General features: G+C 45.4%; 1 protein-coding gene across 3 annotated transcripts; it reads right to left on the reverse strand.

The window, feature by feature from the left end:
- Positions 1 to 527: 527 nt before the first annotated feature.
- Positions 528 to 13,847, reverse strand: etv5a (ETS variant transcription factor 5a). 3 transcript variants are annotated; one of them, XM_034109981.2, is made up of 13 exons: positions 13,694 to 13,847; positions 11,394 to 11,537; positions 11,197 to 11,290; positions 10,807 to 10,854; positions 10,403 to 10,453; positions 8,881 to 9,004; positions 8,363 to 8,626; positions 7,525 to 7,841; positions 5,159 to 5,221; positions 4,720 to 4,788; positions 3,339 to 3,508; positions 2,980 to 3,087; positions 528 to 2,310 (listed from the first exon to the last, which is right to left on the reverse strand). In XM_034109981.2, the coding sequence occupies exons 2-13, from the start codon at positions 11,439 to 11,441 to the stop codon at positions 2,080 to 2,082; spliced, it is 1,587 nt and encodes a 528-aa protein (XP_033965872.1). In that variant the 5' UTR covers positions 11,442 to 11,537; positions 13,694 to 13,847; the 3' UTR covers positions 528 to 2,079. The 3 variants fall into 3 exon arrangements, with proteins under 3 accessions (XP_033965872.1, XP_033965871.1, XP_033965873.1); XM_034109980.2 differs by having other exon boundaries at positions 11,197 to 11,293; XM_034109982.2 differs by having other exon boundaries at positions 2,986 to 3,087; positions 11,197 to 11,293; positions 13,694 to 13,846.
- Between the last annotated feature and the right edge of the window lie 1,080 nt (positions 13,848 to 14,927).

Consider the following 14,927-nt stretch of genomic DNA (forward strand, 5'->3'; position numbering starts at 1 on the left):
ATATTTATCAAAAGAAAAAAAAATGTAGGCGCCATTTTCCGCTATCAGCATGACTCTTTAAAAAAGAAAAAAGTATTACAAAACATTTTTTATTTTAGAATTGACAAAGCAATTTGAGAAAGAAATAAACTAAACTCCTACTTCCCATGTGTTAGCATTTTTAAATAATCTATAGACTAAAGCATGCCAAAAGGCATCGGTGTGACATGCCTGTAAGTTAAACATTGTCATAACAAGGTTAATACTGATTGTAAGATTTCTCACTTAATGCGCTAAAGCATTTAATTAAGTGTTAAGAAAATGTGTTTTTCCTCGTTCACAGCTTAGCAGACACACTGATGTCCGCAGGTCCACACAGTAATCATTACCCAGAAACTTAGAGAAGCATGTGATGTAGAAATGAGCCAGGTCAAGCAGACTGCCAGACCACAGCAGCCCGAAGTCAGCTGACTGACCCAGAGCGAGGAGGAGGAGGATGAGGAGGAGGAGGAGGAGGATATGATGAAACACACCAGGACTGCAGGCAATGAAGCATAAAGGACCGTTTATTGTACCCAGTACAGATTATCATGAACTCAGCAGTGTCAGAAACACATTGTGAGGGGAGGGGACTGAAGCCGATACAAGTGCAGACCATCCCTGCGCCTGGAGTGGAGCCCATGATATAATGTGTGTGTTCACCTTTGATGGAACTCCGCCCTTCACACACACTTTTACAGGCAAGGGAATAACATCGTCTCCTCCATTCTCCAACCTTGAGGCCTCTTAAAGAAACAGTCTGCCGTAGTAGCATCGTAAAGGATGGAGGTTTAAAAAGCTACATTGTCTATGAGAGCCAGAACTATACAGCTTTTACATTAAAATCAAAACAAATGCAGCCTTATAGCAAAAATATATACTTTATATACGTTTGTCTTCGCCCTCCCCCATATTAAGAAACATACATAATGAACACACAGACAAAAAAAATGCAGAGAATATTACAAATACCTTCTTTGTCCAGAGACAGGAAAGCGATATGTTAGCGGACACAGTGTCACACCATGCAGAGAGAAGCCCCCGTGGACCGCTTGGGACCGGCAGAGGGAGAAAGTCACCCTTCTTTACTCAGTTTTTACTTTGCATGCAACAGCCCGATGCAGCCTGCCATACTGGTGCATCAGAGCAACGAGTACGCCGCCGAGGAAAACACCAAGCACCCAGACAGAGATACAAAATAAACAGGAGCAACGTGATGTTACATTTATCAGGGGAATACTGCATCCCTTTTGAAATGGAGGAGATGGAGTGCTAATCATCTCTAAAACGTGGAGCGGTATAATAAAAAGGGACCCAGCGGTGATGAGCAGACATGAGGGGGGTACTGTGTAGACTGCAGTCTCTAAAGGGAAGCGGATACAATCTCTTACACGGGCAGAAGCGGTTAAAGAACGTCACATGTACACGAGAGAGAGCCCAAACCAACGAGCCTGGAAGGGTCTCCCCGAGGGGCCGGGGTCTCTAGAGAACAGCTGGCGGGTGCAAACTAAAATGTATGTACAGAAAACTGATTTGTGAGTTTAGAATGTTTTCCATCTTGAATCCGTGTGATGCAAATTGAAGCCCTTTCACGGATGTGGCGACATAAGAATGGGGGCGACCCAAAAAGGCAACTATAGAATAGTGCTGCATTTAGAATTAGTTTTTATTTCAAACTCTATTGGTTACTTGATTGTTTTTAAGAAAAGCAGATTGTCACAAAATCAGAACGACTCTTGTACAAAGTGGGTTCCCCCCCCCCCCGGTCAGTTCTTTTAAAGATGGCGCCACGTGGCTTTGCTTTTATTGGGTCTCTGCAGCAGAAGCGGCCTCTTGCAGTCCAGTTCCTCCTCGCTGGCTACACAACCTCTCTTTCTCTCGCCGGAGAGGAGCTCTTTCCCCCTCTTCCATTCGTAGCTTGGGAGCGTCGTCAGAGTTTTATGAAGGTTCTGTCCAGGGAGCAGGAGAGGAATTTGCCCTCCGAGCGACTCAGCGAGTTCCAGCTCTGGATTTTTTTCGGGCGACTTTGGGAGTGTTTGCGTGTCCATGTGCGTTCTGCTTTTAGTAGCCGTAGCCGTCGGGGAAGGGCAGACCTGTCACACACTGCTCGCTGGCGTCCAGCAGGTAGGGGGCGTTCTCCTCGTAGTGAGTGAGGGGCACCGTGTCCTCCTCGGGGCTCGGCAGGCTGTCCGGGTCCACCTTCAGGTTGGGCCTCTGGTTGTCGGGGAAGGCCATGGAGAAGAGAGCCTCGGGGTCGCACACAAACTTGTACACGTACCTCTCGCCGGCCACCTGAGGGACATCAAAACACACAGTTAATTTAATGTTTAAGCAGATTAGCCTTCGCTTCCCTAGTTGCTGGGCGACGTATGAGGTGGAAGCAGGAGGCGTCTCCCACTCATGCAGTGGGGGACAGAACTTATGAAGTTTCTACACATGGAGAAAATAAAGTGGCTCCACTTGTACATTTATAAAACATGGCAACCATTTTGTACGTACATGGAAAGTTTGAAACTGTGTACTTTCTAACTGAATTAGAACAGATGTGCCGTAGTCAGCCATTTATCTCAACTTTATGTATTTTTGTTGTTGTTTTCTTTTGTGCTGTGATTTCAACCATTTGTTTGTCTTTCATTTTAAATGTTTTTGTACTATTAATCTTGTCTTATTCCGTGGGGGGGCGGATACAAACAAATGGAGAACACTGTATGTGCCGTTTAAGATTGAGCATATTATATTAAAACTCAAATATTAAGTCATCTGAGCCAGTCATACTTTTATTATGAACAAATCTTTCTTATTCTGATCTGAGGCAGGAAATACTTCCCATAGATATAATAATACACAGGATTATATATTTAGTAGAAGAAGCGGGCTACAGTTAATCATTCAGACTCTGGGACACAATAGGACCTATAGGGGTGGGGGCGTGGGGAGAGAAAGGAAAAGGGGTGAACGTGCCTTTACCTTCTGCATGATGCCCTTCTCGTAGTAGTAGCGCAGCGAGCGGCTCAGCTTGTCGTAGTTCATGGCCGGCCGGTTCTTCTGGATGCCCCAGCGCCGAGCCACCTGAGGACACGGACACACACACACTGATTTAGGAGCTGCATCGAATTCAAGATTCAAGGCTGTCATTGTCATGTGAACATACAGTGTAGTTATGACAAGGACATTCTCAGGTCACAGGCTCCTCCAACAGTGCAACACAATAACACAGATAGTAGCAGCGCAAGTAAATCAAATAGAATAGAATCCAAAGGTAGTACACTTCTGGTCGTATGAGATCTGGACAGAAGACATGAGTTGTTTGAAGGACTCACCTCCTCGGGCTCGATCAGTTTGAACTCCATGCCGCGGCCGGTCCAGGCGATGAACTGTCCGTTAGCCGGGTCGTCCAGTAACGTGACCAGAAACTGCCAGAGCTGCAGGGAGCCGCGGCGCTGGTAGGGGGGTCCGTCACGAAACGCAGAGGGCTCCTGCTTTACTTTACCTGTGAGAGGAAGGAGAGAGAGAGAGAGAGAGAGAGAGAGATGGAAAAAGGAGGCAGAAGGAGAAGGAGAAGTGTCAGTGAGGACTGTACTCAGTGTGGTGAGACATTCCTGCCAGATGGACACTGTGAAGTGGACTCGCTGTTCATTATGCACCGCGAGCGAAGCCAAAGGACTGGACTCAGAACATGTTCAACAATATCTGGTACTTTTGGGCGAGATCTTTTTTTACGATATTTTATCTAGATACGTTTTTGCCTCGGTTCGTCTATCTGCAGGATTACAGAAAATCTAATGTATTTATCAGATGTGTTTACACTTGGTGGAAGGGGTCGCACAGACCTACACGGAACTAGTTACATTTTGCAGCAGATCTGAATCAATTGGCTGTTTTATTAACATTGAAAAACAGGCATTTGTCCTTCATTCATGTCGAGTTAGAATGATCAGAAATAGGAGTTGGAGACCACGCCCCCAGGAAGTGCGCCGGACTCTGATGAAAATATTCGTTGTGTCCAAACGGCGGTACTACAACTTCCGTATCAGTCCGTGACGTCACTGGGCCCAGAAAGACTTTTCCCCATTGACTAACATGGGGGAAGAGACGTCTGTAAATCACTTTTTTTAAACTAAATAAACTACCCAGTATGAACTATCTTATAGCCCTTATTATAATCATTAGGTCCTTAAAATGCACTAAAAGTCAAATCTAGATGTATTTTCTGTCTCCATTCATTCTACTGAGGAGAGTGGGAGCTCGGGGGGCGGGGCTTAAGGGGCGCATGCTCTGTGAGCGCACATACGGGTTCTGCTCTGACAGCCAGGCATGCTGGGTAATCTGTGATATTTCGCTCTCTCAAAAGTTGGGCCATTTTGTCCTCGGGCGCCAATGAGCAGCTCTCATAGGAAAGAACGAGCCCCGCCTCCCACCACGCTGTATCCAGTTCTGATTACATCCATGTTAGAGACTGGGAGAGGTCACATTAACTCCCCCTAAAATCCTAAAGGAGAACTATTCTGACGCAGCTATTAAACTTTCTGATTATTTAAAATGCAACACCTCATGTTGTGTGTGTTACCATTTGAAGCTCATAACCACACCGAGGTCAGAAGACTCACATGTGTGAGGTAGGGTCCTATTAGGGGTCAGTAAATGCCACATTGGCTTTGGTGGATCTGCACTTTATACATTCATCTGTATTCCCAGTCGTACCTTCCAGTCTCTCGGGGACCACACAGGTGTCGTCAAAGTACAGCTGAGTCTCTCTGTCGAAGGAGAAACCTGCAATGGAAGAAAGAAAGGCAACATTAATGGGATGACGAGCAGATGGAGCGTGGGAACCAGAGACCCAGACCCAGACCCAGAGACCCAGAGACCCAGAACCAGAGACCCAGAGACCCAGACTGCATGCAAAGCAATATATCTGGGCAGCTTCCCAAGACTGGAAGCTTATATTGAGCTGAGCTTGTGCCAACTGCTGATGTGAGAGATGCACAGTGTGTGTGGCGCAGCGACAGATTCATTGATACTTCCCCTTCGAGCTGCTGACCCGATATCCTCTCGCCCAATACTCCGCCTTAACGCGCTCCATGAGTCGGGGGGTCACACCCAGAAGGACCTGGCTAAGAAATCATTCTGACACACAACTTACTTTCATGGTTGTTTTGGTAGAAGCTCCCCGCTCTCCCAAACGATGACTGACAGTTCGGCACTTCTGTAAACAAAGACAGAAGATACTTTTAGACTTCCTCACCGTTTAATGCATCAAATCCGCCGCGCAGCTGACGGATATTTCTGGCTCAATGCCACCGAGTACAAAGAAACGCAGCTTTGATAATTGTCTGCCGCTTATAGACAGTCAGTCCGCACGATAGGAGTGTTTCAAGGCACAATAAACACATGGTGGATGCGTTGTGTTCGGAGTTAAGGTGGACATGCTACAACAATCTCAACATGGATTTGGATCATTCGGTTAATTTACAAACATGCGACGGGTTAGCTCTCCTTATAGCCGCCAGACTCGTCTGAGAGAAAGCTGCTTTTTCGACCAATCAATGGCCGACTTAGACTGCAGCTCCGACAGCTGGACAGAAAATGTACAAACACTAAATCTTCAATCCGCCGCACAGAACATCCCCCGCATGTCCACCAAGCCTCTAAATAAGATTAGCACCATGGTGGCTGTATTCAATCTCAATGACAATCGAGTTACACCAGTCCGCCCCCGGGGGGTCAAGGCCTGTCTTCCGTTCGTAGTGTGTCTGCAGTGAGCATCACCTCCCCCCCCCACACACACACCATCTATTATGCTGCTTCCTGTCTGCTGATAAGGCAGCCACACATCAATCTTGAGCAAGTGTTTCCTTAAGTCTCTGTCTCCGCTTGTCCTCACTTAAGAGAAGAGTCTGCAGGAAGTCACTGGTGGAGCCGAGTCGAACCATGCGCGAGGAGAAAGACTTCCTCTGTTCGATGCATCCATTTAGACGATGGCTAATTATCTCCGACATGAATCACTTTCCGAGAGCACCAACAATAATGGCTGAAAAAGACATTTATAGTCACTTGGCGTCTAACTGTTTGCTATTGTCAATTAGAAGATACAGATCTGTACAGCTCCACAAAGCACCACTTCAAATGTTGTGCTTTTAAAACATAACAACACAAACCAGCCCCAATAAACAGAAGCTCTGGTTCAAATGAGCAGTGCGTCCAAGCTGCCTTTGGTACAACAGCTGATGGGCAAAGATTTGGAGCAGATACTAGTAGATTAGGAGAAATAGTAAAAACATATCCCATTGATTGAATGATTACAAATGGAAATACATTTTGATTATTGGTCATGAAACGTTTCAATAGATAAGATAAACCCACTAGAGAAGGCCTCGTTTACAGCAACACTAATGTGAAGTTGTATCGTGATAAGTGTGGCGGTTCCACGGCCCTGCTGCCGACACGGTGATCCATGTTGGCATGCCCTCCATTCCCCCACAGATACGAGGCCTGTGTGACGTCGGTATTTAAAAGGCCATAAGGTGCTAAGAGGATTTGCGGTGATTACGTCACCGAGCGGCCAGCCGGTCGGCCAACAGGCAGAAAGGGAGTGAGAGAAAACACTGGAGTGAGAAAAGGTTACAAATAAAGTTGTTGCAGGAAAAGAGGATGTTGGGACAACAGCTGGGCGTGTGGGCGTCGGATCAGACAACGCAGCGACAGTCGCTCCGGCTTGTTTGATTGCAAGCGAGTAAACAGCCTGTTTGCCGAGGCTTTGCGCGGAGGACGGGCACCGGGCGGCCTCTTCGTGCGTTCTGTAGAAAGCAGAAATCTGCAGGCTCTTACGATCATCTCTCGGTGCCGCGGGTCACTCAGTCCTCTGAGGGCTGCGACCCAGATCTATTCCAGGTAGGCTCAGTGAAGGCGCTCCCGCACCTGGCTGCCTGACCCACTTCCTGTTTGCCCTTTGAGGCTTGGGCTCAGATAAAAGTCCCACTTTTACTTGCTGGCATGCCTCTGGAGGAACCATTCAGGCTTTAAGGGGGGGAGAGAGAGTGTGTGTGTGTGTGTGTGTGTGTGTGTGTGTGTGTGTGAAATGAGCACCCGAGTGGCCGTGCTAAAACTCGCAGGCGAGTGTTGGCGCCCAGAACAAACACAGAGGCACATTCCTCGCCCCAACCCGCTCCGCGCTCACAGCCCGGCACAAAGGCGTTCACGCAGCAGCGATGCACTTCAATGCTTTCTGTGCAGAGAAACTAATCTTCCGGCGTAGGGCTGCGGAACTAATCACAACACGGGGTTGTGCAGTATTCAAATTGCAGGAGGTGCAATATTTGTTACAGGATAAATATGTAATATATGATTCTGATTTTAGTATCGTGTCGTTAATCATATTCCAACTATAGTCTAAGTTTTGACATTACGTTATTTATTCTCAATTGTGCATTTTCTCCACGGTGACATCTCGAGGAGGTAATGGACCCTTCTCTTCTTATTTCATCACCACAACTACCCATCTCTACTCACCAGAATCGAAGCAGAAGTCTCGTGGCTCCTGCTTGATGGCCATGGGGTGGAACGCTTGGTGCGGGGCCCCCTGTGGAGCACCTGGGGGCCCCATGGAGGGGACGCCCTTCTCTGCGTAGCGCGGGTCGATGAGCTCTTGCTTGAAGCCCTGGGGCGGCACGGCTACCAGCGGCTCGGACATCTGGCGGTGGTACGGCGGCCGGACGTCGCGGGGCAGGCTGTGGTGGCTGCTGGGAGGCTGGGGCAGGAAGTGGGGGCGCGCCTGGCTCTCTGAGGGGGGGAAAGGGAGGCATGGCTCTGACATCTGCCGCTGGAACCTGGAGATGGAGGAGATGGAGGGAAAGAGAGATGAGGTCTCTGTTCAGGAATAATACGCGCAAAGACACGAAATGAACAGAAACACCCTCTCCGGATCAGAATCAGGTTCATCACCACGTCGGTGCACACAGAAAAGTACAACAACAATTAAAAACACAGGTAGAGACAAATATTACAAATAATAAGAAATATAACAGTTTTTACTTAGAAATGGGGAATATAAAATCAGCAGTAATAATTTCCATCCAGAATTTGACTAAACTTTCTTAAAATTAGATACAATTATGCAAAATTGTGTCAAAACCTTTATGTGTGTAAAATGAAATCCAATTATACACACGGATAACGTTTTTGACACAATGATCACTTTTATACTTTAAGGACAACAAGATTTTGATCCAGGATTTTTACTTGTAATTAAGTATTTTGACAAATGGGTATTGGTACTTTGATTCACGTAAAGCCTTCTTCAGCCGCTGCCCACCCCCCTGGACAAAGAGGGCACACTGCGAGTGCTCACCTGTGCTCAGGGGAGAAGCTGTTGGCATCCTGGCTGATGGGGGCGCAGGGCACGGCGAAGGGGGGGCTGTGCACAGAGAGCGCCTGCTGGTTGGGGGAGCCTGCGCTCGCTGTGATTGGCTGCTGTACGTGCACTGGACGTGTGGGATTGGCTGCGTGGGAGTGAGGAGGGGGGGTGTGCGTGCTGGAGGGGCCGCAGGGAGAGACCGGCGTGGAGGGGGGGGTTAATGGCTTGAACCCGGGAGAGGGCTTCCTGTCACAGGCACTGAGGAGAGAGAGACAGACAGAATCAAGAGGATATCCAGCGGCAGCCATCGTGGTCTTTGATAAGACATGAATTCATAGAGCGTCAGGGACGTAAGAGGCCTTTGAGGATTATAGAACAAAGAACAACATGTGGTAATGTTGGCCAGACTTACACCATTGAGAGCCTCGTAAACAAGCAAACATAACGTTAAATAAAGTAGTTAAAACATGCTAGTCTGAGGAAAGGATAACACTGGACGACCCAGGACATACCTGTAGCTGTAAAGGCACTTCTCTCCGTAGGGCATGGGACTCCTGTCCTGGCGGCAAGGAGAAAACTCTTTGGCGGGATTCAGCTCACGTTTGATCTTGGCCGGTGGCTGGCCATGAAACATCACTGGGGACATACAGAGAGAGAGAGCATTAGATCAACTCCAGATATCACCTAATTGAAGCCATGAACAGAAGTGCAGCAGTTCTCTTAACCACATTTGGAATTGATGGATAAATGGACGACGTCTGTGTATTCCCTCGACTGACAGACACACTTAGCAGCAATTTATCATCCGCTCTAATGACAGTGGACTCTGAACACACGCCATCCATCCAGCGCTGCTAGGTAGCACAATACTGACTGCACACACAAGCTATCAAAGTCCTCGTCTGATTCCCATTAGGGCCCGCCAATACCAATACCCACGAATCAGTGTGGCTGTAATCTAATGGCGGACAATGATTTTCTTCCCCCGCGCTGTAACCATTAGACACTAGCTGCTGCTCTCTCTGCGTATCGGCTGCAGTTTCCGGGGCGCCACATAATAGCCGGGCAGAAACTGGATCCCTCGGCGCAGAGGAGCCGGGGGCCAAATAAATCAGCGCCGTGCTGATGGACCCGAGCAGCAGCAGAAAAGTAAGTAATGAAGACATCAGGCTTCTTTTCTTACTCGACACAAACGGGCCTGTACTGGATCTGCATCGCCCCGTTGACAAATAGTTCATCACCAACTGTGTTGACACTTGATCAACCCTTTGATGTTTTTCATGTTTTGTGCCATTAAAAAAAAAAATGTAGACATTTATCTGATCATAACTATTTATGTACACATTTTTTTATTTGAGGTTAATGCAATTATACTCATTTGAACGCACTCGAGGTCAGCTCGCAGCTCGCTTCACCACATTTGCAAAGATGTTATAGAGTAGCTACCACGCCCCGTCTGCACCTCCTACGCATCAGAGGAAAACATCAGTTCAGAAGGACAGAGGGGAGTGGAGGGGGTCGTAAAAAGCTTCACTGGGCATCATTCGAACATATCGCTCAGCTGCAGCCTAAAGGAAACGTGCAGAGGCTGCACGGAGGAGCGTCAAGGACAACGGGTTAAGATGTTTTGGGGATGGGTTGTGTAAAGAGATCTGGAGCTATCCGCTGGAATCGAGCCGCCTCAGCAGCCGGGCCAGAGTGCGGGAAGTGTGAAATCAGATTAGGAGCTTGGCTCATGTGATGCCCCGTGCCAATCGGCTGATTACACTCAAAATGGAGGGGAGGGAGGAGAGCAGCCTTTCCCAGAGCTGTGCTTGAGAGAGTTGATGAAGACATTTCGACGAAAGAGAGGTGGCCTGAGCGTACAATCAGAAACAGCACTTTGAGAAAAGCACATACCAGAAGGCGGTGAGAAATGCCAGATTAGCCACTGCAGTTTGAATCGCTCTGCCAAGAACCGGGCGGAGCTGAAACACCAACATCACGGCCACGGGTCGACCCGAGAAATCAGAACAATGTAAATCAGGTACTCACAGCTCTCCGACTGGAAGTCTGGGACGAACTGTTCGTCATCGGGCACCTGGGCTGTGAAGACACAAGAGAGGGTTTCACATGGGAGAACATAAAGACGCCTTGCCAGACAGAGAGGGGGAATGTCGTCCAAGTGGAGAGAAAGTTACTTTTAGAAAAACAAACGGGGTCGCTGTCAGCACTTTCTCGTGCAGAGGACTTTGCTCTTCGTGCACAAATTGCTAACACACAAAAAAACAATAGTTCACATTCATATCAAGTTAATCTTTGATGAAAATACTTAATCTTCTTCACTATTTAGAAAACAAATAAGACTAAGAGATGCACGTCAAACATTAGAGATAATACAGGACCGTTAACCCAAAAAAAGAAAATGTCAATATAACTTTATTTATAAAATAACTTACCTTCTGCGATCCAGATCTCTTGAAGCTGACTGAGGTCTTGGAAGAGATCTGAAAGTGAAATAAAGGTTTAAAAGATGTCAATCAGTGATTAATTACATTTTCGTTAATCTGTGGATTATTGGTTTGTTTTGGTCGAAATGTCAGAAAATGGAGGAAACATCAATCAGTTTCCCAAAAAGAGAACATTTCTTAAAATGTCTTGTTTTGTACACAACGTCAAATATATTTCGGAGTAAAACACCCAGAAATAATTCACTTTTAAGAAGTTGGAATCAGAAAAAGTTGAGTTTTCTATAAAGAAAAGCTGGTAATTCATGTTGTAATTTACAATCACGTGATGAGTCTTTGCAGCTAAAATAATGAACTGTTTATAAACATCCTGACGTTTACCTTCCATGTCCTGGGCGAGCTCTGTGTCCACAAACTTCCTCTTCCTGTCGCTCACAGGCCTGACGTGAGAAAGCTCCTCCACGTGAGGCTCGTGCTGCTGGGAAAGAAAAGACAGAAATGTTCAAAAAGGGAAACACAAGTGTGTGAAAGTGATCTTTAGTGACCAGCAGGAGAGGAGCTGGCACGGGTCCACTTACGCCGGGTGGGACCATAAATGGGACTTGCTGGTCGTAGAATCCGTCCATGTTATCAGCTTGATTGGAGGGGAGGGGGGGGGGCTCCGATATTTGGGGGGAGGTGTTCGCTTTAAAGCGACAGCGCCCGGGTCACGTTGAGGGTCACTGGAAAACACAAGATTGAAAAACATACAGCAAGGGGTCACAAAGTGTCTTCGCGGGTCAGGGGGACATGTGTGTGAACTGTACATTCCAAACTTACGGATTTTAAAGTTTTTAGCTGCTGATAGTTTGCAGAAAAGTCAAAGTTGTAAGATGAACTTTGTGTGATCGGGCGAGAATACTATTTGTACAGTTATCATGTAGTTTGTTTTGGAACTGAATAGCGCAGCCCGCCTGACCTAAGCCTGTTTAAGTAACAGGTATCGGTTGGATAACACGAGCCTATATTCTTTAAGTCACTGAGAATTGAAAAACTTTACAGTAAAAGTGTGTCTTTGTGCAGGTTTTGCCTGAATACACATTCCCTTTGTTTAACTGTAGGCGTTTACATTATTTGTCATTTAAAAATAAAAATAAAACTTTTATGTCCACGCAACAGATTTAAGATACTGACATGTTCTCTCCTATGTAATGATTTACAAGCGTTTGAACCAAACAATGACCTCTGGAATAAAAATATAATCTTGATATTGCAATATTTACTCCCCCGCTTGTACAAAGGATAAGGGTGAACACAATTTCAATGTCAAATATGTTATTGCCTAATTTGCCATTCCTAATGCCGTGCTTCAGTATTTTGTCATGTGGTTATAAATATATATATATATATATATATATATATAGCAGCAAAGGGGTGGTAATGTGCGGAGGCCACCAGCTTGTAATTTAACCAACAAACAGCCCTTTGCACTGGGCCATACGGAGCGAGAAGCACAATGTAAACACACGCGCATTTAATACACTTATATAACACTCACTGGCCATCTGTGGGCACTACTTTCCACTATTATCAGCTTGGAAATGTTGAGGAAAAAACCTGATTTCCACCATTTAAGAGTACATCTACACTTAATTGTGGCATGCACTGCAACGCAAACACTTTCAAAAAGACCAGTAAAAGAGTTTATAGAGGCTTACATCTACAGCTGTGAGGTAATATTGATGCTACAACTTGGAGAACTTGAACTCTGTGCCCCCTCGATGTAGTCAGATACACTCGTAATAAGAGCTTCCCTTTGAAACAACAATAACATAAAACTAAGCCACTACATCTGCCCTCTATTCTCCCTCAGCAGGCTGATATGACTCACTCGATATCTCCTGTTAATGGGTGACGGATACAGGATAGCTGCAGGGCAATAATTACTGACGCCGAGCACATATTACACTGACAACATCAGGACTCACTGTACTTTTCTCCAGGTGGATCAAACCATCAAAGACGGTAGTAGCACGTCAATACAAAGTAGGTAGTGCTTATTTTGGTAAAAAACAACAGTGATGACGCTACTGACGGTAAATGAAAGCAGAGTAGCTTATAATAAGGTTGAAGTGTAGGACAATTAAAAGTAGTAAGTGGTACATTTTAATAGCATTCACACATTGCAAACATTTTACTGCTAAATGTGAGCCAAAAAAGTAACTTTATTCGAAATAACAGTGATGAGCTACTGAGGGTAAATGAAAGTGGAGTATATTATAATAAGGAAGATTAAATCATGAAGGGGTCCTAAAACGCACCAAAGTTTTCACACGGTTGGTCTGTATTTTTTTCACTACGGCTTCACATGCATTGCCGAATGAACACAAAAGTTAACTTGTTTACTGCGTATTTCCAACCAACTGTTATCACTACGGTGAATGTGTAAACATGTGCACATTTTCGCAAAAGTTTTGCTTTGAAGCTGGGGAGTAAGGGGGTGCCCGTGGTGCCCCCCCCCCCCCATTACTCCTCCTCCTCCCGGCCCTTCCCCCACACATCCCTCCCTTGTTTTTCTCAATGAAGTGAAACTCGACCCGTGTGGAAACAGAGGAGAGAAAAAACGGTCCGTCCATTCATAAAAAAAAAAGGAAAAATCACAAACAGTCGCGCTCGCGCTGATAACCCAACCCCACGCAGATAAACTAAACAGATTAAACACACGCTGTTCGGTTTAAATACAACACACAACATGTAGGTTACACTAATACGAGCAGATATAAGATGGTTGTCAAAGTAAATATCTTTAAATAAGATGGCGTAAGAATAATAACGACCCCGTAACACGGCTTCAAAAAAAAGAGAGCAAGTTTTCGCATGAAAAAATAATGCAGCTTACCTTGTTTGTGTGTATAGACGTCCTCTTTAGAGAGAAAATGCGGTATTAATATCCACAAATATAAAAACAAAGTGTCTGTAGTCGAGTAATTGTCTGCGCAATGTTACAGTGATGTGCCTCCTTCGACTCACAAAACTTGACTGAGCTTTTCGTTAATGGCCCGGTCGGTTTTTCCCTTGGGCTCCAGGCGGCACGCAGAGACGACCGCTGATTGGTTGAGCCACCCTGTCCGTCAAGTGAAGTAGCCAATGGCGTCTCTGGAGGTCATGAATTATGCATAATCTTCGGGTTGGCCAATCACAGCGCAGTAGGAGCCTATTTTTATGAATGGCTGGATTTCATTCACATTTTTTTCAGCCACCAATGCCAAGATGTGTTTGTTAAAGGGCCAGCTGCAGTGGAAATGTACTAAAGATCGACCCTGTGGCAACGTCAGTCTCACGCAGACTTTCCCTTGACCCTAATGATAGATTATAACACTGTGAGGACACATTTGTATTAAATTAAAGTAATTTAAAACTGCATAGCAATACAACAGTACGAATGACGCAAATGGTTGAGGATTACAAAGGATTATTAATGAGAGAATGTATTTCAAGGACGATAGAAATTAATGAATCATGGAAAGCAGAGAGGCATTACAATCATGAAGCATGACTGGCCGTGTTTAAATGTTTACACTTTGCTTGTTTGTTCACTGTCTTTAGACACAACATATAATTAACTTCTGTCAGCAGTTATATTTGCACACAATATGATTAGTTTTAATCGAAGAGGAGAAAAGGTGATGATGAGGTTAGTTAATCCGTTTATCAATGTATTGACGCAAAAGGGAAATAATTAACTGATCTACTTTTTATTTGGGGATTTTCTAAAAACGTTTTAATGCTGAGTGTGTATCCCTCTTTAGTATATTGTATTTCTTTTAACATTGTGGTCTACATTCTTGTGTGTAAATCCTGAATCATGGCCTGTACAATTTAAAATGTCAACCAGGTTTAAAAATATTTGAAGGATACTCCTCAGTGTACATGATAATATTCAGATACTTTTCTTAGTGGCAAATCTGTATAAGTAGCTCCCCAGAAGATGAACCACTTCCATTAACTTTCTTTTCTGCAGCAACAAAAATATCAAACATTGAACTTTGTACTTTCATTACCATGATGTTTGAGTAAAACAATGAGTGCCAGTGTCTGTTGTCTGTTGTTGTTTTATCAACATCGTGAACTTT

The sequence above is a fragment of the Pseudochaenichthys georgianus genome, chromosome 21, assembly GCF_902827115.2.
Source record: "Pseudochaenichthys georgianus chromosome 21, fPseGeo1.2, whole genome shotgun sequence".
Classification (NCBI taxonomy): domain Eukaryota; kingdom Metazoa; phylum Chordata; class Actinopteri; order Perciformes; family Channichthyidae; genus Pseudochaenichthys; species Pseudochaenichthys georgianus.